Source organism: Thalassophryne amazonica, chromosome 12, assembly GCF_902500255.1.
Source record: "Thalassophryne amazonica chromosome 12, fThaAma1.1, whole genome shotgun sequence".
Taxonomy (NCBI): domain Eukaryota; kingdom Metazoa; phylum Chordata; class Actinopteri; order Batrachoidiformes; family Batrachoididae; genus Thalassophryne; species Thalassophryne amazonica.
Genome location: NC_047114.1, coordinates 24,049,208 through 24,074,734, shown reverse-complemented (window position 1 = coordinate 24,074,734; position 25,527 = coordinate 24,049,208). Strand labels below are relative to the sequence as shown.

The window sequence follows — 25,527 nt, the reverse complement described above, 5'->3', positions numbered from 1 at the left end:
TATATTTTGTGTGGCATCTTATTGCATGTAAATAGCCACAAAAAAAACGCCTGAAGCATTTCCTGAATTTTAAGTGAATTGTTGTATATACTTTGTTTATGCTACATTTTTACATATATTTTGAAGTTTACAATTTATATTTGCATTCTAAGTTATAAAATGGTTTGTTAAACATATTTCTGGTTTTCATGGTAAAAAGCTTTTTCTGATTAAATTTTCTGTTTTTGGGGTGAATTTTGGGTCACTGATTTAATGCAGTATGTCAGAATGAAAGAAAAACTGTATAGTCACTCATGTGAGGTTGTGCTGGGAAAAATACACCAAACAAGCCAGGTAACAGTTTTTAAGGTAATTATGAAGGTAAAACCAAAAGTAGTCAAAAATCGCCCCAAAATACCCAAGACTCCAGAGGGTATAAGAATCACCACGTTTTTTTATGCCCGAAGGCTTGAAAGGGGGATTATGCCGTTGCGATTTCCATCCGTCCGTCAGTCCCAAACAGGGTATGAGCGTTCTAAATCAGCTTCTCTACACTTTTAGAGGGATTTTCAGAAAACCTGGTACAAGTCCTGGCTATAGGTTGGGTAATAAGGCATGGTAATATTGTTCCAGTTGGGCTCTTTTACCAGAGTTATGGTCCTTGGTTAACAAAGCTAGACTCAGTCAGTTTCATGCTTGAGTGCCTTCAGTCTGAAATCAACTCTTCTTGCATTTTTAGTAGGAATTTCATGTAACTTGATACAAATCCTTGTTATAGGTTGAGTAATACACATATGTAATAATGTACAAGATTGACTCAGAGTTATGGCCCTTGCTTAACCCTCTGGGGCTGACGCCGTCGTATACGACGGCTGAGTACAAGTTTTACTAAATTAATAACTTTTAATGATATGAGATAGAAACGTACTTTTTTTGGCTGAAAAGTTAACTCTGCTGACTTTCAAGCCAGCCGTCCACCATCTTTATACTCCTTATAGAAGCTGTGTGATGACGTGTGCAATCGGAATTGGTTCACCGTCACATGGTTTTCCAATATCCAATTGTAGGGCACAGCAGTCACACATGGTAGACCAAAGACTGTTTGTAGAAGCAATATGTTACTCTTTGGCATGTGAATGCTGTCTGAATAGCCCTCTGGCTGCTGGCTCCATGCGTAAAGCGCAGCGTTGCGCATATGAATGAAGGAGATCAGCATAAGAGGGTCTCATACAACCTCATGTGGTTGACCAAAGAGTGTCACTGAGAGAAATGATTCACGACTTGGCCAGGGAATATTGTTGAATAAGGCTCTCCCCCTCTCATTTGTAAAGTGTCGTTTATGCATTTGAATGAAGGGGGGTTTAACGGGGCCTCAAACTGTGAAGAGAGGTTGTTTACAGTGCAGGAACACATTCCAAGAGGGAGTCAAAGTCCATGGAAATAAAAAGTTTGTGATGTAAGCCTTTGTCTAATAGCAGACAAATTGCTTTGAGATGTGGCATAAAGACAAACAAAACGCATAGACCATTTTCTATATATTGTTCAAAATGTGCATTTGTGTTTATTGTTAGAACCTTAATTTTGTAAATTATTTTGTACAAGATCCCAAACTAACTTTATAAAGTGTCAAAATAGTTGCTTATTATAGTTTGCTGTGTTTTGAATAAATGTGTGTGAAAATTATTATCCGCTTTATTTTTTGTTATTTCTGATTGTAAACCTTTATTACACTTATAAAACACCACTATAGCATATATATTCTGAAAGTACAGGTTGTCCTGAAAAAAAGAGACATACCACTTGATTGTGGGATGCAGAGTGAGCTTTTAACAGCAATAATAAAACATGCCAGGCGAGTGAACTGTCCAAAAAAATCCCTCGGACCCCAGAGGGTTAACAAACCTAGACACTGCCAGTTTCATGAGTAGGTACCTGCATTCTGAAATCAGGTCCTGTCACATTTTTAGGAGGAATTTCAGGAAAATTGGCAAAAATCCTTTAAATGTTATCAGAATGTAGCAAGCAGTTATACCAAAGCAACATTTGCCAGCAGGGGATACTGTGCTCTCAGAGCACTCTTACTATTACACTTAACTCTGCTTGCAAACAAATTTATACAGTACTTTTATTTTGACATATGGTTATATTACTGTGTTGTTATTAAGTCAGAAAAATTATCCATCCGTCCATCCATTTTCTTCCGCTTTATCCGGAGTCGGGTCGCGGGGGCAGCAGCTCAAGCAAAGCCGCCCAGACCTCCCGATCCACACACACTCCCCCAGCTCTTCCGGGGGAACCCCAAGGCGTTCCAAGGCGGAACCCCAAGGGTTCTGCCCCAGAAAAATTATTAATTTAAAATTAATAAATTAGGCTCCATTTCTGCAGGTATTCAAAAGTAAAATACTTTGATCAAATTCGAGGCACTAAAGGTCTGATGGAGACATCCTCAATTCCAAGAGGTAATTTTGTTTTCTCTCACTTCAGGATACAGAACAACTCGGAGCGTTTGAAGTCTCGTGTGAAGGAAATCCACGATAGCAAGCGTAAGCTGGAGCAGGACCTGAGAGAGCAGGTCTCCGATAACAGAGAGATAGACAAGAAGATGAACAGCCTCAAGCCGGATCTCATGCAGCTCCGCAAGATCAGAGACCAGTACTTGATGTAAGTGTAAGAAGTTTCCATGAGCTGCAGAGAAACACAAACTCTTCTCCCTGGCTCAGTTTTGCTTACACTTTTCTGCAGCATGATCACTCACCAGGTCTTTGTGCTTTGTTGTTCTGGTTGCACAGATGGCTCACGCAGAAGGGGACGAGGCAGAAGAGGATCAATGAGTGGCTTGGCATCAAGAATGATGCTGATGAGTAAGTGTGCCGTCGAGGAACTGACATGGTGCCAAAGCACGGTGTTGTGTTCAGGATGAGTTCTTAATGAGTGTGTGTTTCCAGCTCCTACTCACTGGAGGAGGACGAGGGCTCACCTCACCATGATGAGTGCACGTGGTACGTGGGCGACATCAAACGTGCACAGGCTGAGGAAATGCTGAGAGGCAAATGTGACGGAACCTTCCTCATCCGTGACAGCCAATCGCAGAAAGGCTCTTACGCCTGCTCGGTGGTGTAAGTTTAGCCTCGTCTGGGCTTCATTTTAAAGGAGATGAATGAGTCACTGCTTTTAATAATATACCGTATTTTCTGCACCATAAGGCGCACCAGATTATAAGGCGCGTCCTCAATTACCGGGTGCTTAATCCTTACAAAAGGCGCACGCTAAAACATATAGTCTACAAAAAAAAAATAGGTCACGGAAGCAAAACGGTAAGTTTATTGAACTTTTTAACAACTTTGAACTACCAGTATTTAACAATATGGTACTCACATTATTTTTTTATGGTTCTGTCACAAATCCATCGAAGTCTTCATCTTCTGTCTGAATTGAACAGCTGGTCTTCTAGCTGTGGCCACCTCGCTTTGTTTCTGCGGAAACTCCGTTTGGTCTTTTTTAACTTGGCGCAGTTCATTTTCTTGTTTCCTCTCGCAGCTGCTCTATTCCCATGAACAACCGTGTAACTGATAGCCTGCAGTTTGAATTGTGCCTCGTAAGCATGTCTCTTCGCTGGCGCCATTTTCGGCGGTCCTTAGACAAACAAATGTTTTGCAGGATACCTGTAGTATACGGTAACTACCGGAGGAGTGGCGGAGGTAAGTGTACGTACCACGGACTTACGGACTCTTCTCTGATTGGTTTATCGCTGGCAGCGTACGTACTCTACGCTACCAGCGTACGTACTTTACGTATTACGTAATGTTCTCCGATTGGTTTATCGCTGCCAGGGTACGTACTCTACGCTGCTAGCGTACTACTTTACGTATTACGTCCTTGTGTCAGCGGGAAATGGTCCGATATTCCGACGGTCAAAGACAACGTCGGCCGTTTTTACAGATTTTGGAATTCAGTGCGCACATAAGGCGCACCGGATTATAGGGCGCACGGCCGATTTTTGTGAAAATCTAAGGCTTTTAGGTGCGCCTTATGGTGCGGAAAATACGGTACGTACAGTCCAGCTCAGAATTACTGAGACCCAAGAATTTTAAGTACACAGTTTAACTTTTTAGAAATAAAAGCAAATATGTCTAATCAGTGGTTTAGAGACAGATGTGAAGACTGACATGGACAGCGGAGAGTCAGGCATGGAAACATGTCTTTTAACCCTTTAATGGTCAACTCAACCATTTGGTAGAGCATATTGATATCTACTAATGCTCTGGTCCCACCAATTAATGAAGAATGAATAATGAGCCACGCAGCATGGTTTATTTTTGGGGGGTACGAGAGGAGGTATTCAACAATTGTGGGAGAACAGTGGCTCTGAGAGGCTCTTAGAGGCAGAATATTCAGCTAACGAGGCTCATCTCTGAGCATGGTGCTAATTTCAAGAGGTTCAAAATTTAGCAACAACAGCATGGGGCAGGTTGTGTACGAGTTACTACGAGGACAAACAAGGATTTTAGAGGCATATTTGTAGTGAGTTCGAGGCTGTTAAAATCCCATTATCTGAGCATCTGGCTACAGGCTATTTCAGAGTGGATCAGCCCCTCTTGCACACAACAATCCCACCGCTTTGTGCACCGGACGCTGTATATAAAATAATTATTTTGTAGCGGATTAATCATTTTCTGTCAGAGTTTGGCAGTTGAAAACCCCTCTTCTGGAATCACTGAGGACTGTTTCATCCTTGTTTTTCCTTTTTCCTTTTTTAAAACAGCTTAAAAGGTGCATATTTGTATTTGTAATGTTTTTATTGTACTAGCTTGGTAAAACAGTTGCATGTTCACTCCTTTATAAGCAGCTGTAAAAGTATGCTTATGATAGATTTAACATCTTGTTACAATGGATCAGATGAGCTCCACTGTGTGTGCACACAAACTCAATGACTCGCACTCAAGGTGAGCATTTACGCAAAACGAAAGCTCGCAAAAGAGTGATTTTGCAGTCAGTAATGGACGAACACAAAGTTAAAAGTTGGATCACACTGTCAAAATGAATGTAAAGCCGTGGAGGAAATAAAGCCAGTGATAAGAAACACAGAAGCGACTGTCCAGGAACCCGTGGTTCGGCCCTAGCTGGTCTGGTGCATTTAATGACTCTGGATCACAGGTGAACAGCAGCCTGGCGCACAGCACACACTGGCCAGACTGTGCAGGAGGGGCTGTTTTGGGCTGCGTTTAAAAAAATGTGACAAGATCTTGAATGGATGCTGTGGATTGAAAACCGACACTTTAAAGGGACCAAGTGTGAGAGGGCTGGAGGTTTGGACCAAACCCATGCCTAAACGTGCACAAACTGCGCTACGTGGATCATATGTGCTTGACGTGGATCGTATGCGGCAACACGAGCCATTCGAGGCTGGATGCGGCTCAAATGACAGGTTGGTTGAGACTCACTAGAGGCTGATACCTGGCACATGTGAGGTACAGAGAGGCACATAGACGCACCTTAGTAGCGGATATGTGGTGATAGCTTAAAATGTGGATCATTCTTCGAATAATCTCTGACACACCCATGTGTGGCTCATTATTCATGGCTTATTATTTGGTGGGACTGAGGCTTTAGACTTGGTAAGATAATGGTGTGTAAGATCTGAGTTTTAGTGGAAGATATCTCATAGACAAACTATACAAAATACTGTAATCCTGAGCCTGTGTGCCTCTTGCATGCACACACGCGCACACACACGTGAAAAGTCATCAATCAGTCAGTCAATCAATCAATCAATTTTTTATATAGCGCCAAATCACAACAAACAGTTGCCCCAAGGCGCTTTATATTGTAAGGCAAGGCCATACAATAATTATGTAAAACCCCAACGGTCAAAACGACCCCCTGTGAGCAAGCACTTGGCTACAGTGGGAAGGAAAAACTCCCTTTTAACAAGAAGAAACCTCCAGCAGAACCAGGCTCAGGGAGGGGCAGTCTTCTGCTGGGACTGGTTGGGGCTGAGGGAGAGAACCAGGAAAAAGACATGCTGTGGAGGGGAGCAGAGATTGATCACTAATGATTAAATGCAGAGTGGTGCATACAGAGCAAAAGAGAAAGAAACAGTGCATCATGGGAACCCCCAGCAGTCTACGTCTATAGCAGCATAACTAAGGGATGGTTCAGGGTCACCTGATCCAGCCCTAACTATAAGCTTTAGCAAAAGGAAAGTTTTAAGCCTAATCTTAAAAGTAGAGAGGGTGTCTGTCTCCCTGATCTGAATTGGGAGCTGGTTCCACAGGAGAGGAGCCTGAAAGCTGAAGGCTCTGCCTCCCATTCTACTCTTACAAACCCTAGGAACTACAAGTAAGCCTGCAGTCTGAGAGCGAAGCGCTCTATTGGGGTGATATGGTACTACGAGGTCCCTAAGATAAGATGGGACCTGATTATTCAAAACCTTATAAGTAAGAAGAATTTTAAATTCTATTCTAGAATTAACAGGAAGCCAATGAAGAGAGGCCAATATGGGTGAGATATGCTCTCTCCTTCTAGTCCCCGTCATAAATTTGGATGAATACTGGAGTTATTGATTGATTGATTGACCGGTTGTCATTGGATGAGGACCTTCCTGCTCTTGTGTTGGAGCGACTGCTGATAGAAAGAACTGGGAACAAGCTGTCACTCCCCAGGTACATTTTTTTTCATGCTGTGTAAAACAGTGTTGTTGCTCCACTATTTCATACATTTCTTTTGACTGTAGACCCTTTTTTTTTAGCATTTATGAGGGTTTAATGATCTGGCTCATGACAGAGTGATGGGCTCTCTGATGAGCCTCTTGAACTGGCAGAGAGAGAGAGAAAGTCTACAACAAGACTTATCTGTCCATCAACTTCAGACGGTTAAAGAATCACAAAGATTATACCTTATTTTCATGACACTTTGTCTTCAGAAACATGTCTGTCTGGTGTGAAACAGCTGTTTCAAAGAGGAGTTTTCTGAAAGCTCCTCAACTAATCTTACAAAAACTCACAGGACTTACAGGATATTAAGATATTTTTAAAGGTAAGAATTTTTTCATATGGTAAAGTCAAATTGTATTTAATGATTTGACAGATTATAAGCCAAATATTATATATATATATATATAATATATATATCTATATATATATATATATATATATATATATATCAGCTCATCTTTCAGACTAAAACTGACTAAATAGTAAGCTGTGTTGTTTTTGGGAGATTTGATATACTACATTAATTTAGTTCATAAATTTACTAAAATAATTTTAAGTATTCTTTTGGCTAGAGTGGATTTATGGTGATTGCGCTGTGTATATTAATGCCCTAGCTGCCCAAAATTGAAAAATGCCATGATATTAATTTAGATCATATCACCCATCCCTAGGGTACATTACCTGAAGACCAAGTGTGAGAACCACTGCGGTAATTGCATATCTGTTTCAGGCCTCTACTTAACACTTGTGACAAACATAATGTAATTCCCAGTGCTACTGAGTCATTCCATTGTGTTTGCGGTCAACAAACATACAAATATCTACTGATGTGATTGTAAACTTTGGTGCCAAGGTCAAAGTTACCAGCAGTCGTCTTAGCAGCAGATAGTACCTCCAATATGCCCCACCTTCTTGATGAGTGTCAAAAGCTAAAGTTGTAGACTGTTTTGTAAACATAAGCAGTACAGCACAGGAGCCTCAGTGTGAGGACCCCAGCAACTGGAGAACGCCAAGGGGATGTCCACGTTTCACCTGGTTGCGGCAGTCACATGGTTATGTTTACAGTGGTGGAGATGTACTGTTTATCTACCTGGATGGTTTCCATCCAGGATCCAAGGCAGTTCCATGCAGCGAGTGTGATCAGTTTCATGCTCTCAAGCTTGACTTCACAGTACAGCAATACTGAAAATGTGACTTTACAGTGTCAGATCCTCAGGTAAACAAACCTTTCAAAATGTTTTACTGGTGTCAGGTTTTTGTTGTTGTTTTATTTGGATATATCACAGCATTTGTGTTTATACTGTATGTCTCATGAAATGTCTGACAGGGATATACATTCATAGTAGTCCAGTGAAATCATAGTATTCAGTTTCTGCAGCTTGATTCTTCTCATTTGTTTTTTGTGCATCTTCCAGTTCTTCCAGCAAAACCAGTGAAACAACATGATGCCATCAGCCGTGACAGACACAAGCATCCTGCTGAATGAAGCAAGTGGTACTGGGGAGAAATATCCAGGTAATCTTTATAAATACTCATTTACTGTTCAGTTCAAATATAAATACTGTCAACATCAATTTAATTCATATCATTATTCAGCCCCAAATTACCACTACAAGCAAGGTTTAACCATCTGGGTCCAGGGGTATTTTCTAGATTTTGCCAGTTTAAGGTACTTTTCTGTATAATGCCCATGTGTTGCATATCAAATGTGTGCCACTTATTTGTCAAAACACTGTACGTAGAAATATTGTGACTCTAAAGATAGAAAAAAGGAATGCATTTTAAGAAATTTCTTCAAATCTTCATTCATAGTAAGTACCTTCAGCTACTCCATTGTTTTCACTTGGCGTCACCACAGCAGATCCAAGGAGGATCTGCATATTGATTTGGCCAAAGTTTTATGCCAGATGCCCTTCTTAACACAACTCCACATAAGAACACATGAAGAATGTGGCAGGGGTGGCATTTGCACTGGAACCTTCTGCACTGAAGTCAAATACTATCCACTTGGCTGCCACCCTTGAAATCTTTATTGATAATACCCGTTTGTTCATGTGGAAGAACGGTTTTGGGTAGGAATGGGTGGTATTGGCAGCATGATGTCTTAGTGGTTAGCACTGGTTGCTCACAGGAAGAGGGTCCTGGGATCACTTCCTGCCTGTTCTTTCTGTGTGGAGTTTGCATGTTTTCCCCACTCCGCTTGTAAATCCTGGAAGAAGAAAATAACTCATCCACAGTTTTTTGGGGTTTTTTGTGACAGTATTCTTTGTCTGTAGGTTTAAATAGTGTTTCAGGATGAGAGGACCAAGAATTTTTTTTTCCTCACATTTAGGAGTTTAGTAACAGTATAAATGAATATGTCTCCTGAGCTCAGTTTTGATCTTCATGGAAAGGCTGAATACTTATTACACATCATTTCTTAGTTTTTTTATTGTTGATAAGTTTGCAAAAATCTCCCCCCAAAATACTTGTCACATTGTCATTATAGGGTATTGTGTACAGAATTTTGAGGGAAAAAATGAATTTCATCCATTTTGGAATAAGGCTGTAACATACACAATGTGGGAAAACGTGACTCCTGTGAATACTTTCCGGATACACTGTACATTGCCTACTTTTAACCCCAACCATAATACATCTGTAACCCTACAAAATGCCCCATATCCTGTAAGCAAGTGCAGAGGATGAAAAGCACCAATATAGACTGAGCACATCTTCCAGAAGACGAGTAATCATGAGTAATCCAATAAACAGGTAGAAGGTCAAACACAGCCAATCAGCATACCAAGCATACATTTCCAAAAACATCAAGCAGAACTCAGGAAACACGAGGAGACAGCGGGGTCAATACTTGGAAGTCAAACAGAAGAGAATACCTTGAGAAAGCAGGCATGAGTTTGAGGAGGTTTTCATTAGTCATGAGAGTAATTAAGACAATGAAGAACAGCTGAGGAGAACACAGGAAGCACAGAAACTAACACTGAAAGGGGATTTCAAAATAAAACAGGAAGAAAGCCACCAAATGAACAAGAACCAGGTGTGACAAAATAAAACACAGTGATTAGACTGTGACACTCTGCTTCAAATTATCTGTTCTAGATAATTGCGTCCATAGGGCTCACGAACTGGCTGTCATAAACCATGCAGACTTTTACAGGCCAGAAAGTCACCTGTTACTTTTAGAATACAACTTCCACATTGTCATTCTCAGTGAGAGCAGAAGAAGGCAAGTGAAGGAAGAAAAAGGACATACAGTCTTTTGGAAGGGATATCAAGGATTTACAGAGTGGGATTTGCCATCAAGAACATCCTCCTTCTGAACATTATTGAATATCAATAAACAATAAACAAAGATTTTAAGTTTTTTTCAGCTTCTCACTTTTTGCTCAAGGACCCCACAGCAGATCTGATATACAACCCCTGGCAAAATTATGGAATCACCGGCCTCGGATGATGTTCATTCAGTTTGTTTAATTTTGTAGAAAAAAGCAGATCACAGACATGACACAAAACTAAAGTCATTTCAAATGGCAACTTTCGGCTTTAAGAAACAATCAATCAATCAATCAACTTTTTTCTTGTATAGCGCCAAATCACAACAAACAGTTGCCCCAAGGCGCTCCACATTGCAAGGCAAGGCCATACAATAATTATGAAACACAGTCTACGTCTAAAGCAACATAACCAAGGGATGGTCCAGGGTCACCCGATCCAGCCCTAATATGCCTTAGCGAAAAGGAAAGTTTTAAGCCTAATCTTAAAGTAGAGAGGGTATCTGTCTACACAGCAAACACTATAAGAAATCAGGAAAAATATTGTGGCGGTCAGTAACGGTTACTTTTTTAGACCAAGCAGAGGGAAAAAATATGGACTCACTCAATTCTGAGGAATAATTATGGAATCACCCTGTAAATTTTCATCCCCAAAACTAACACCTGCATCAAATCAGATCTGCTCGTTAGTCTGCATCTAAAAAGGTGATCACACCTTGGAGAGCTGTTGCACCAAGTGGACTGACATGAATCATGGCTCCAACACGAGAGATGTCAATTGAAACAAAGGAGAGGATTATCAAACTCTTAAAAGAGGGTAAATCATCACACAATGTTGCAAAAGATGTTGGTTTGTTCACAGTCAGCTGTGTCTAAACTCTGGACCAAATACAAACAACATGGGAAGGTTGTTAAAGGCAAACATACTGGTAGACCAAGGAAGACATCAAAGCGTCAAGACAGAAACTTAAAGCAATATGTCTCAAAAATCGAAAATGCACAACAAAACAAATGAAGAAACTGGAGTCAACGTCTGACCGAACTGTAAGAAACCGCCTAAAGGAAATGGATTTACATACAGAAAAGCTTAACGAAAGCCATCATTAACACCTAAACAGAAAAAAAACAAGGATACAATGGGCTAGGAAAAGCAATCGTGGACTGTGGATGACTGGATGAAAGTCATATTCAGTGATGAATCTCGAATCTGCATTGGGCAAGGTGATGATGCTGGAACTTTTGTTTGGTGCCGTTCCAATGAGATTTATAAAGATGACTGCCTGAAGAGAACATGTAAATTTCCACAGTCATTGATGATATGGGGCTGCATGTCAGGTAAAGGCACTGGGGAGATGGCTGTCATTACATCATCAATAAATGCGCAAGTTACGTTGATATTTTTTAGCTGATCTGGCAACAGCAATCAGAGAAAGTTGGAGCCAGATTGATTAAGAGTACTGTTTGTCACTCATTAAGTCATGCCTCAGAGACTGCAACGCTGTTATTAGGATCTGATTCCATAATTTTTTCCTCAGAATTGAGTGATTCCATATTTTTTCCCTCTGCTTAGTCTAAAAAAGTAACTGTTACTGACTGCCACAATTAGTTTTCCTGATTTCTTATAGTGTTTCTTAAAGGCCAGAAAGTGCCATTTGAAATGACTTTAGTTTTGTGTCATGTCTGTGATCTGCTTTTTTCTACAAAATTAAACAACTGAATGAACATTCTCCAGAGGCCGTGATTCCATAATTTTTGCCAGGGGTTGTAGATCTGCATGTTCATTTAGCACACATTTTTACACTGGATCCCCTTTCTGATACAACTCCACATTACAGGGAGAATGGGCACAGGTGGTCTTGAACCAGGGACCTTCTGGCTTGGAAGCAAGCGCACTAACCACTTGGTTACCAGACTGCTCGAAGACTCTGCAGTCTATCTAGTAATAATAATATGTCTTGTACTTATTAAATTTAACATTTGCGTCAGTGATGTGACATCTGAGAGATGTGCTCTGGCACAGTTAACGATCACACTACATGTGTGCTGCAACTACGTCCAACTGAAGTGTGTCCCCAGACAACCTCTGGAAGGCATCCAGCATAAATCTTGTGACAATACCAATGTAGATTTGGCTGTATCTGCTGTGGCGACCCCAAACAAAATGGGAGCAGTCGAATGAGACAGCAACTTGTGTATATATGCACAAGTTGTTGTTGTTGTTGTTGTCGTCCAATTGTTGTTGTCTAATTTATAAATTGGTTTAACCTGTGAATGCACACCAAGGGCCATTACTTAACACTTAGTTCAGTGGCAGAATCCAAGATGACTGGAACTTTAACGCTACTGCACCCTTTTTCTGTCTAATCCATTGGTGAGTACTTGGTGTTGTTCCACCATTTTTCTGGAGCCTCGGCCTCCACCTAATGGCCAATGGTGAGTATGTTGACGGCTTATGTTCCCAATGGCATTGCTCTCAGGGCCTCTTCCACCATGACATCATGTGATCTATTGGAGAGCATCAGTGTTGCTTTAATGATGTGAATATACGATCGTATTTGCAGAGAGGAGGTGAATGAGAAGCTGCGAGACACTCCAGATGGCACCTTCCGGTTCGAGATGCGTCCAGTAAACTGGAGGGCGAGTACACGCTCACTCTCAGGTGAGCTCCAGGTCTTCTTCTCCATTTTGTGCGGAGTGTTACAGCACCACATGCAGTCCTGGCATATATACTATAGTATTTTCAGTCATTTTCAATGGCTTTTTGTGTACACAGATATTTCTTGAAATGGTAATCCTGTTTTATTCACTTTGACCAGGTCTCAGCTTGACTGTGTCTCAGTTTTACGTGTGCCTCAGTTTGACCGTGTCTTGCCCTGCAGGAAAGGAGGCAACAACAAGCTGATAAAGATTTACCACAGAGAGGGCAGATATGGCTTCTCAGAACCTCTTACCTTCCTGTCTGTGGTGGAGCTCATCAATCACTACCGTCACGAGTCCCTGGCCCAGTACAATGCCAAGCTGGACACCAAGCTTCTGTACCCAGTCTCCAAATACCAGCAGGTTGGTAAGATGGGGACAGAAAGTGGAGCTGTTTATTCATCAACTCATAAAGTTGTATGTGTTGTTGTTTCCTGGATGTATTTGAGGGGAACAACAACAACAGAAAAGCAGATTAATTGTGTGTAGCTGAGAAGGTGTGTTTTTTATCTCCATCCATCCATCCATTTTCTTCCGCTTTATCCAGAGTCGGGTCGCGGGGGCAGCAGCTCAAGCAAAGCCGCCCAGACCTCCCGATCCACACACACCTCCCCCAGCTCCTCCGGGGGAACCCCAAGGCGTTCCCAAGCCAGCCAAGAGATGTAATCCTTCCAGCGTGTCCTGGGTCTTCCCTGGGGCCTTCTCCCAATGGGACGTGCCCGGAACACCTCTCCAGTGAGGCGTCCAGGGTGCATCCGGAAAAGATGCCTGAGCCATCTCAACTGACTCCTTTCGATGTGGAGGAACAGCGGCTCGACTCCGAGCTCCTCCCGAGTGACCGAGCTCCTCACCCTATCTCTAAGGGAGCACCCAGCCACCCTGCGGAGGAAACTCATCTCGGCCGCTTGTACCGGCGATCTCGTTCTTTTCGGTCATGAGCCAAATCTCATGACCATAGGTGAGGATCGGAACGTAGATCGATCGGTAAATCGAGAGCTTTGCCCCCCTACTCAGCTCTCTCGTCACCACGACGGTCCGATACAGCGACCGCATCACTGTTGACGCTGCACCGATCCGTCTATCGATCTCACGCTCCATCCGTCCCTCACTCATGAACAAGACCCCGAGATACTTAAACTCCTCCACTTGAGGCAAGGACACTCCACCAACCTGAAGAGGGCAAAGCACCTTTTTCCGGTCGAGAACCATGGCCTCGGATTTGGAGGTGCTGATTCTCATCCCGGACGCCTCACACTCGGCTGCAAACCGCCCCAGTGCACGCTGAAGGTCCTGATTTGACGAAGCCAACAGAACCACATCGTCTGCAAACAGCAGAGACGAGATTCTGTGGTTCCCAAACCAGACCCCCTCTACACCCTGGCTGCGCCTAGAAATTCTGTCCATAAAAATAATGACAGAACCGGTGACAAAGGGCAGCCCTGGCGGAGGCCAACGTGCACTGGAAACAGGTTTGACTTACTACCGGCAATGCAAACCAAGCTCCTGCTGCGGTCGTACAGGGACCGGATAGCCCTTAGCAAAGGACCTCGGACCCCGTACTCCCGGAGCACTCCCCACAGGGTTCCCCGAGGGACACGGTCGAACGCCTTCTCCAGATCCACAAAACACATGTGGACTGGTTGGGCGAACTCCCATGAACCCTCGAGCACCCGATGGAGCGTGTAGAGCTGGTCCAGTGTGCTGCAACCAGGACGAAAACCACACTGCTCCTCCTGAATCCGAGGTTCGACCATCGGTCGAATTCTCCTCTCCAGTACTTTGGAATAGACCTTACCGGGGAGGCTGAGGAGTGTGATCCCCCTATAGTTGGAACACACCCTCCGGTCTCCCTTCTTAAACAGAGGGACCACCACCCTGGTCTGCTAATCCAGAGGCACTGTCCCCGATCGCCACGCGATGTTGCAGAGGCGTGTCAGCCAAGACAGACCCACAACATCCAGAGACTTAAGGTACTCAGGACGGATTTCATCCACCCCAGGAGCCTTGCCACCGAGGAGCTTTCCACCACCTCAGTGACTTCTGCCTGGGTAATGGATGAGTCTGCCCTCTGGGTCCCCAGTCTCTGCCTCCTCTTCGGAAGACGTGACGATGGAATTGAGGAGATCCTCGAAGTACTCCTTCCACCGTCCAACAACATCCCCAGTCAGAGTCAACAGCTCCCCACCCCGCACCATAAACAGTGCCGGTGGAGAGCTGCTTCCGCCTCCTGAGGCGTCGGACGGTTTGCCAGAATCTCTTCGAGGCCGACCGATAGTCCTCCTCCATAGCCTCCCCGAACTCCTCCCAGACCCGAGTTTTTTGCCTCTGCGACCGCACGGACTGCGGCACGCTTGGCCTGCCGGTACCTGTCAGCTGCCTCTGGAGTCCCACCTACCAACAAAGATAAGTAGGACTTCTTCAGCTTGACGGCATCCCTTACTTCCGGTGTCCACCACCGGGTTCGGGGATTGCCGCTGCGACAGGCACCAGAGACCTTGCGACCACAGCTACAAGCGGCCGCATCAGCAATGGAGGTGGAGAACATGGTCCACTTGGACTCCATGTCTCCAACCTCCCCCGGGATCTGGGAGAAGCTCTCCCAGAGGTGGGAGTTGAAGACCTCCCTGACAGAGGGTTCCGCCAGTCGTTCCCAGCAGACCCTCATGATACATTTGGGCCTGCCAGGTCTGACCGGCTTCCTCCCCTTCCAGCGGATCCAATTCACCACCAGGTGGTGATCGGTCGACAGCTCTGCCCCTCTCTTTACTCGAGTGTCCGAGACACATGGCTGAAGGTCAGATGATAGGACTACAAAGTCGATCATCGACCTCCGGCTCAGGGTGTCCTGGTGCCACGTGCACTTATGGACACCCTTGTGCTTGAACATGGTGTTCGTGATGGACAAACTGTGACTAGCACAGAAGTCCAACAACTGAACACCACTCGGGTTCAGATCGGGGAGGTCGTGCTTCCCAATCACCCCCCTCCAGGTCTCACTGTCGCCGCCCACGTGGGCGTTGAAATCCCCCAGGAGAACAATGGAGTCCCCAGTCGGAGCGCTATCTAGTACCCCTCCCAGGGACTCCAGGAAGGTCGGGTACTCTGCACCGCTGCGCGGCCCATAGGCCGAGGCAACGGTGAGAGACCTTTCCCCGACCCGAAGGCGTAGGGACGCGACCCTCTCGTTCACCGGAGTGAACTCCAACACATGGCGACTGAGCTGGGGAGCAATAAGCAATGCAACCCCAGCTCTCCGCCTCTCCCCGTGGGCAACGCCAGAAAAAATGAAGCGTCCAGCCCCTCTCCAGGAGTTGGGTACCAGAGCCCATGCTGTGCGTGGAGGTGAGCCCGACTATCTCTAATCGGTATCTCTCAACCTCCCGCACAAGCTCAGGCTCCTTGCCCCCCAGCGAGGTGACATTCCACGTCCCAACAGCCAGGGGCTGTGAGCATGGACCGGGCCGCCGGGCCACCCGCCCTCGACCGCCACCCAATCCTCTGTGCACCCGACCCCCATGGCCCCCTCTGCAGGTGGTGAACCCACATTGATACGTCATGATTATGACTAGTAAACATAATAAGTGCATTGATATGTTTTAAATTGACTGCATGTTTCGTACACCCAGTGTCACATGGAGTTGTCTGTTTTAACAGTGTGGATTAATGTCTTAAATGCTGTTCAGATCCTCTGTCTTTCAGTGTGCAGCCTTGCCGTGCACCATTTTACATTTCAAAATCCTAAAATTTCTGGGGGAGCGTGCCCCCAGCTCCCCTGATGGGGCACTGCGGCTTCACTGCAGGGCTGCCCCATCCACCACATGCTTCTTTCTGGGCAGAACTGTGCATGTAGTACCCGGTGTGAGTGACATGTCCACAGGACTCACGAAGTCTTACAGTTTGATGTGCATCATGTTAAACATTGTGAATGGTGGAAACTTCCCTTTCCTGTGAAAAGTGCTTTTCAAAATGTGCAAGCTGCAACAGTCCAGACATCATCATCTGTATTTTTACTCAGAAACAACATCTCTTCTGGATTAATTCAGGCTCGGTACAGATTCCTCTGTCGTATCAGTGCACATGTCCCCCCCCCCCACTGTATTTCATTGTTTTTCTTCAAACGTGCTCTTTTGTGCAACACCACAACAAATTTAAATCTCAGTCAGATTTTTACTTTGCTGGGTTCTTCTAATGATACCAGCATAGTGAGTTCATTAACTGTTGTATTAATCTGTTTCTTTTGCAGCTGGTTAAAGAGAACAGCATTGAGGAGGTTGGAGAGCAGCTGAAGGTCTACCATGAGCAGTACCAAGAGAAGAGTCGCGAGTACGACTCCCTGTATGAGGAATATACTCGCACCTCACAGGTTTGCACACTCGCTCTCACACAATCACAGCTTGTGTTGAGCTCAGTTTTAATGACGGCTACGGCGCATCACTATTAACAAACTCACAGAAAAGAAATTTCAGGGTTTTCATGTGAATACAAATTGAACTATATTACAGTTATCATCAACTGCATAATATTAAAATTCTTTGGCAGATCTCGTGCATAATCAAGCGATTCTCACATGAGATCAGATCATCATTAATTTAATAAATCCAGGGGGTGGCTTACCTGGCCAGCTGACAGCAAAGGTTTCATTTATGTGCAGCTCATCATACAGTAAGTGCTGTCATCTACGCTGAATCATAGCCTTGAACAGAAATGAGATTTTACAGATTTTAGGTTGCAAAAGTCTTAACAAGAGACTATAATTCTAGATGTAATAAAATAATGAATTATGGGCGCAAAAAAATAAAATTATGGGTACTGACTTAAAGTTCTGAAGCAATTGCAAAAACAAATCGGATCGCACACTGGATTTCTTTATGACTGTTATCTCAAAATCTAGTCCTTGAAATGATGGAGAATAATCTTTCTTTAGATGTTTCTGTCACAAACAATAACTCCTCCTTAAATATATGAAATTATTAAGGGCTTGACTTTTTAGTCAAAGACTAGAATGACTGGGGTTTACCAGTGGGTGGGGCAGGGGGTGGTGCCAGTAGTTTAAGGATATTGACCAGGACCTCAACACGTGGTGGTGCCCTTGGTCAGACCCTTATCGGAGTTTGATCAACATACAGTAGTGTTCAGAATAATAGTAGTGCTATGTGACTAAAAAGATTAATCCAGGTTTTGAGTATATTTCTTATTGTTACATGGGAAACAAGGTACCAGTAGATTCAGTAGATTCTCACAAATCCAACAAGACCAAGCATTCATGATATGCACACTCTTAAGGCTATGAAATTGGGCTGTTAGTAAAAAAAGTAGAAAAGGGGGTGTTCACAATAATAGTAGCATCTGCTGTTGACGCTACAAACTCAAAACTATGATGTTCAAACTGCTTTTTTAGCAATCCTGTGGCTCACTAAACTAGTCCTTAGTTGTATAACCACAGTTTTTCTTGATTTCTTCACATCTGCGAGGCATTAATTTTGTTGGTTTGGAACCAAGATTTTGCTTGTTTACTCGTGTGCTTGGGGTCATTGTCTTGTTGAAACACCCATTTCAAGGGCATGTCCTCTTCAGCATAAGGCAACATGACCTCTTCAAGTATTTTGACATATCCAAACTGATCCATGATACCTGGTATGCGATATATAGGCCCAACACCATAGTAGGAGAAACATGCCCATATCATGATGCTTGCACCACCATGCTTCACTGTCTTCACTGTGAACTATGGCTTGAATTCAGAGTTTGGGGGTCGTCTAACAAACTGTCTGCGGCCCTTGGACCCAAAAAGAACAATTTTACTCTCATCAGTCCAAAAAATATTCCTCCATTTCTCTTTAGGCCAGTTGATGTGTTCTTTGGCAAATTGTAACCTCTTCTGCACATGTCTTTTATTTAACAGAGAGACTTTGCGGGGGATTCTTGCAAATAAATTAGCTTCACACAGGCATCTTCTAACTGTCACAGCACTTACAGGTAACTCCAGACTGTCTTTGATCATCCTGGAGCTGATCAATGGGTGAGCCTTTGCCATTCTGGTTATTCTTCTATCCATTTTGATGGTTGTTTTCCATTTTCTTCCACGCGTCTCTGGTTTTTTGTCCATTTTAAAGCATTTGAGATCATTGTAGATGAACAGCCTATAATTTTTTGCACCTGCGTATAAGTTTTCCCCTCTCCAATCAACTTTTTAATCAAACTACGCTGTTCTTCTGAACAATGTCTTGAACATCCCATTTTCCTCAGGCTTTCAAAGAGAAAAGCATGTTCAACAGGTGCTGGCTTCATCCTTAAATAGGGGGCATCTGATACACACCTGTTTGTTCCACAGAATTGATGAACTCACTGACTCAGTGCCACACTATTGTTATTGTGAACACCCCCTTTTCTACTTTTTTTTTACTAATAGCCCAATGTCATAGCCTTAAGAGTGTGCATATCATGAATGCTTGGTCTTGTTGGATTTGTGAGAATCTACTGAATCTACTGGTACCTTGTTTCCCATGTAACAATAAGAAATATACTCAAAACCTGGATTAATCTTTTTAGTCACATAGCACTACTATTATTCTGAACACTACTATATATATATATATATATATATATATATATATATATATATATATATATACACAACTAAGTAAATGACAAAATCTAATGATAAAGGACATAAAACCTGTAATAAAATATCAATACAAATTGGAATTTACAAAAAGACAACGTGGTAAGAATAGAATAAATAAAACAGACATCAGACTGATCCAACAAGCAGAGAAATTTTCAATCTGATGGTACATTATTTGTGCAAAGTAAAATGTAAGTATCCAAAACAAAACTAAGATGTTTAGAAATGCTGTGTTGAAAATTCCTTGCTCTGTAAATAAAATAAAATAAAGCACTTAGGGAAGTTTTGAAGAAAACTTTAAATTTCACAGGGGAGCTAATAATTTTGTCCTCATCTGTATATATTGTTGAAATCAGACATTGGTGATGATCCCTAACTGTTTTTATCAAGATGTTGCAGTGTTAAAGCAGGAACCGTGTGCGCGGTTCATCCACGAATACTAAAAAAGTCTTCATGTGTTCTTCTGCAGGAGCTGCAGATGAAGCGCACAGCCATTGAAGCCTTTAATGAAACCATCAAGATCTTTGAGGAACAGTGTGAGACTCAGGAGCGTTACAGCAGAGAGTCTCTGGAGCGGTTCCAAAGAGAGGGCAACGAAAAGGAGGTTCAGAAGTAAGGATTTAAACGGTTTTGTTGTTCACAGATGTCCATTAGCACTTGAGGAAACTCATCTGAGTTCAGACGTCTGCAGCTTAGATCAGTGTCAGAACTGATATTCATATTGTACGAAAAGTTGAAATCGTAATTGTAAAATCCTGATCAAATCGCAGCCCTCTGAATCGTAATCACATCACTGGCTGCGGCACACAGATGGTTACTGTCAATAGGTGAGGATGGATTGGTTGTTTGTCTGGGTGGATGCCATCCAGGACCTGGGGCGGTTTCATGATGTGGTGGATGGCATGATTGCTCCCAGCCTTGGCTTGTTTGAGTGGGTCCCAGAAGATGTTTAGATCTCACAGTGGGCCCTGGTGTTCTTACATTTGGATATGGCTGTCCTTAACCAGCCCAGTCTCACGTTTTTTGTTTTTTTTTCATGCCCCCGTGACAAAATGAGTCAAATTTTCATGATGAGGCTTTTTTTAACTCACTATTCCTAACCCTGCTCCCACCCCCAACCCTAACCTTAACCATAACCTAATCTTACTCCTTCCCCCCACCCTTACCATAACCACCCCGACACCTCCCCTCCCGCTTCACTTTTAACTGAGTGCAGCCATCACGGAATGAATGAGAATGAATTTGTGCTGCTGTGACAAAAATGAGGCGCTTTTCGTCACAGTATCACAAACCAATAGATTAATGTATATTTCATGCTGCTGAAGCATGACTTGCCGTGAGACCAGGTTGCCTAAACTTTAAAAGTCAAAAACACCTCAGACACTTGTCTCATACGAACAACAAAAATGTTGAGATATATGTGTTTAACATGTGATGTGGAGCACATGTGGTCACAGTGTTATTGTAATGTTGTTACAGGCAACACTCACTGAGGGTGCAATTATAGATGATTTGTACGTCTTTTGTCTGTTTCTTTTCAGCCTTAATTGTTGAAAGGCATCGACAGTGTGCATCAGCTGTCGACGGCCTTCTGATTAACATGTGGATATTTACTGTAACATTTCTAAACTCTGCAATGGGACCCCTGTACGATTACATGCAACAGGCCGCTTGTACTGGTTTACAGTATGTTTATCCCAAATAAAAGCAGCCGTTTTCTCGCATGTGTGAGATGGACAACATACGCTGAGGTGATGTAGATGGGAAAGAAATTGCTGCTCGCCACGCCCCCTTCCGTCATCTGTTTGTTTGGTCTGTGTGGGCGTGTCAGACAGAACCAATCGAGTCCTAATATGGACTTCTATGACGTACGTAATAGGAGTCTAAAATCAGGAATAAAATTTGCTGACGGTAATGTAGCTTCTACATACACAGACATATAATTGTGGGACTTTGAGGATGTTGAACATGAAACCCATACCACATTTTACTGTAAAGAGTAGATCAGTGATTTTAAACAATAAGACCCTTTTAACCCTCTGGAGTCCATTGACGTGTCTCCGTGTCAAAAGTCACATGACCTAATGAACATTTTATATATATATATATATATATATATATGTGTGTGTGTGTGTGTGTATGTGTGTATAATGTTCATTAGGTCATGTGACTTTTGACACAGAGACGAAGAAGAAGATCCTTGGTTCAAATCCCCGCCTGACTGGAAAATCACTAAGGGCCCTCGGGCAAGGTCTTTAATCCCCTCTTGCTCCCGGTGTGTCGTGAGCGCCTTGTATGGCAGCACCCTGACATCGGGGTGAATGTGAGGCATAATTGTAAAGTGCTTTGAGCGTCCAATGCAGATGGAAAAGCACTATATAAATGCAGTCCATTTACCTAATTAAGCGGACAAAGCACACAATTTGCTCCACTCTGAGTGTCTGTTTGAATGTGTTTTGAACATGTGGAATTCAACCTGCACAACACTTTTTAAATTTTGTTAATAGGCCAAGTATAACTTGAATTATGATGAATAATTTACACGAGTTTTTTGGGGGGGGGGGCTAATATTCTCATATTTCCTCCGCGTTTTACAGACTCTTGCAGCAAAAATGACTTATTTCCTTATTCAGCTGCAAGAGCGAGAGGGCTGAAAAGAAAAATGACTCCTTCGACTTCAGCAGGGGAAACGGGTGTTACCATTGATGGAAAACTCAGGAACTAACTAATCACAATCACCAACCCCACGTGGGTTTGATGACAACCCACAGACCCTACGTGGGCTTGTGTGTGTGTGCGTGCGTTTTGCGAATGGAACTTTTCTTCTCTCTTTCTCAGTCTGCGACAGCAAACAAGTGAAAAAATACACAAATTTTTCTTTGTCACTGGTGTAAAATATATTACCAAATAAACAATGATCCCCAATCCACATAATTTGGTTGCTGAGTGAAGGGAAATTGTGGTTTCAGGTGGAGCAGAAAGCAGAAAGCAATCAGTTTTGAAAGTTGTGTGATGTTTACTGTACTTGGAGTGTGTTTAGTGTGTGTGGTGTAGTGTTTTAGCTTGTGTGGTTAGTGTGTAAGTAAGTCCCTTCGGCTGCTCCCTTGTTTGCACTCGGGGTCGCCACAGCAAATCCAAGGTGGATCTGCATGTTGAATTGGCACAGGTTTTATGCCGGATGCCCTTCCTGACGCAACTCCACATTACATGGAGAAATGTGGCAGGGGTGGGATTTGAACCTGGAGCCTTCTGAACTGAAACCAAGCGCATTAACCACTTGGCCACCACTCCTGCTGTGTAGCTAGTGTGTGGTGCAGTTATTTTATTTATTTAGTGCGTCAAAATAATCAGGCGTCTTGGACGAGGACATCAAGTCTCTCTTTTTTTTTTTTTTTTTTTTGAACTGCATGAAGACGATTGAAGCGCGGAGCGCGTCATCAGAGTCTGAACCAGCGCGTGATCAATCTGATGATGAAGTGGACTTTATTGTTCTTGTCTGGACGAACCAGAGCGGGTGGATCCGCTGATCTGCGCACACAGATCTCCACAGTGGACCGGATCGCACGCTGCTCTTTACATCTCCAGGACTCAAGCGCTTCTGCTCCAACGCTGAGTCCTGGAACACAGCAGGGTGGAGACACACACTGCCCCAGCAGTCAGCAGGCTTCAGGGGTGGAAAACACAGGAGTTCAGGTAGAGACTTTCCCCCTCAAAGTCCAAAACATCTTTTTGTATTGTTTTTTTGTTTTTGTTTTTTGCCACTGACACAGTCAGGACAGTCTGTACCAACACCAATAAAAAAATGCTACAAAAACAAAGAATTAGGGAAAAATACACATGGATATTGAGGTAGAATATGGTTACAAATTTTGGGGGCTTCTGATGTGCATTTCAATCAATCAATTTTTTTTATATAGCGCCAAATCACAACAAACAGTTGCCCCAAGGTGCTTTATATTGCAAGGCAAGGCCATACAATAATTATGTAAAACCCCAACGGTCAAAACGACCCCCTGTGAGCAAGCACTTGGCTACAGTGGGAAGGAAAAACTCCCTTTTAACAGGAAGAAACCTCCAGCAGAACCAGGCTCAGGGAGGGGCAGTCTTCTGCTGGGACTGGTTGGGGCTGAGGGAGAGAACCAGGAAAAAGACATGCTGTGGAGGGGAGCAGAGATCGATCACTAATGATTAAATGCAGAGTGGTGCATACAGAGCAAAAAGAGAAAGAAACAGTGCATCATGGGAACCCCCCAGCAGTCTACGTCTATAGCAGCATAACTAAGGGATGGTTCAGGGTCACCTGATCCAGCCCTAACTATAAGCTTTAGCAAAAAGGAAAGTTTTAAGCCTAATCTTAAAAGTAGAGAGGGTGTCTGTCTCCCTGATCTGAATTGGGAGCTGGTTCCACAGGAGAGGAGCCTGAAAGCCGAAGGCTCTGCCTCCCATTCTACTCTTACAAACCCTAGGAACTACAAGTAAGCCTGCAGTCTGAGAGCGAAGCGCTCTATTGGGGTGATATGGTACTACGAGGTCCCTAAGATAAGATGGGACCTGATTATTCAAAACCTTATAAGTAAGAGAAGAATTTAAAATTCTATTCTAGAATTAACAGGATCCTTCTAGTCCCCGTTAGTACTCTAGCTGCAGCATTTTGACTTAACTGAAGGCTTTTTAGGGAACTTTTAGGACAACCTGATAATAATGAATTACAATAGTCCAGCCTAGAGGAAATAAATGCATGAATTAGTTTTTCAGCATCACTCTGAGACAAGACCTTTCTAATTTTAGAGATATTGCGTAAATGCAAAAAAGCAGTCCTACATATTTGTTTAATATGCGCTTTGAATGACATATCCTGATCAAAAATGACTCCAAGATTTCTCACAGTATTACTAGAGGTCAGGGTAATGCCATCCAGAGTAAGGATCTGGTTAGACACCATGTTTCTAAGATTTGTGGGGCCAAGTACAATAACTTCAGTTTTATCTGAGTTTAAAAGCAGGAAATTAGAGGTCATCCATGTCTTTATGTCTGTAAGACAATCCTGCAGTTTAGCTAATTGGTGTGTGTCCTCTGGCTTCATGGATAGATAAAGCTGGGTATCATCTGCGTAACAATGAAAATTTAAGCAATACCGTCTAATAATACTGCCTAAGGGAAGCATGTATAAAGTGAATAAAATTGGTCCTAGCACAGAACCTTGTGGAACTCCATAATTAACTTTAGTCTGTGAAGAAGATTCCCCATTTACATGAACAAATTGTAATCTATTAGACAAATATGATTCAAACCACCGCAGCGCAGTGCCTTTAATACCTATGGCATGCTCTAATCTCTGTAATAAAATTTTATGGTCAACAGTATCAAAAGCAGCACTGAGGTCTAACAGAACAAGCACAGAGATGAGTCCACTGTCCGAGGCCATAAGAAGATCATTTGTAACCTTCACTAATGCTGTTTCTGTACTATGATGAATTCTAAAACCTGACTGAAACTCTTCAAATAGACCATTCCTCTGCAGATGATCAGTTAGCTGTTTTACAACTACCCTTTCAAGAATTTTTGAGAGAAAAGGAAGGTTGGAGATTGGCCTATAATTAGCTAATTATAGGCCAATTATTCCTGCATTTGACAGGAATTGTTTTTCTGAGTGGTGCAAATATATTTTGTGTGGCATCTTATTGCATGTAAATAGCCACAAAAAAACGCCTGAAGCATTTCCTGAATTTTAAAGTGAATTGTTGTATATAACTTTGTTTATGCTACATTTTTACATATATTTTTGAAGTTTACAATTTATATTTGCATTCTAAGTTATAAAAATGGTTTGTTAAACATATTTCTGGTTTTCATGGTAAAAAAGCTTTTTCTGATTAAAATTTTCTGTTTTGGGGTGACTTTTGGGTCACTGATTTAATGCAGTATGTCAGAATGAAAGAAAAACTGTATAGTCACTCATGTGAGGTTGTGCTGGGAAAAATAACACCAAACAAAGCCAGGTAAACAGTTTTTAAGGTAAATTATGAAGGTAAAACCAAAAGTAGTCAAAATCGCCCCAAAATACCCAAGACTCCAGAGGGTTAAGAATCACCGTTTTTTTATGCCCCGAAGGCTTGAAAGGGGATTATGCCGTTGCGATTTCCATCCGTCCGTCAGTCCCAAACAGGGTATGAGCGTTCTAAAATCAGCTTCTCTCACACTTTTAAGAGGATTTTTCAGAAACCTGGTACAAGTCCTGGCT

The 25,527-nt window shown here is 42.9% G+C and overlaps 1 protein-coding gene across 1 annotated transcript in view; it reads left to right on the top strand.

Moving 5' to 3' along the window:
- Positions 1 to 25,527, top strand: part of LOC117521177 (phosphatidylinositol 3-kinase regulatory subunit beta-like) — a 152,016-nt gene that overhangs the window by 110,830 nt on the left and 15,659 nt on the right. The window contains 9 exon segments of the mRNA XM_034182527.1: positions 2,464 to 2,640; positions 2,769 to 2,840; positions 2,925 to 3,096; positions 8,108 to 8,124; positions 12,526 to 12,569; positions 12,572 to 12,623; positions 12,844 to 13,024; positions 16,905 to 17,024; positions 19,756 to 19,898. Coding sequence (XP_034038418.1) covers positions 2,464 to 2,640; positions 2,769 to 2,840; positions 2,925 to 3,096; positions 8,108 to 8,124; positions 12,526 to 12,569; positions 12,572 to 12,623; positions 12,844 to 13,024; positions 16,905 to 17,024; positions 19,756 to 19,898 — 978 coding nt within the window.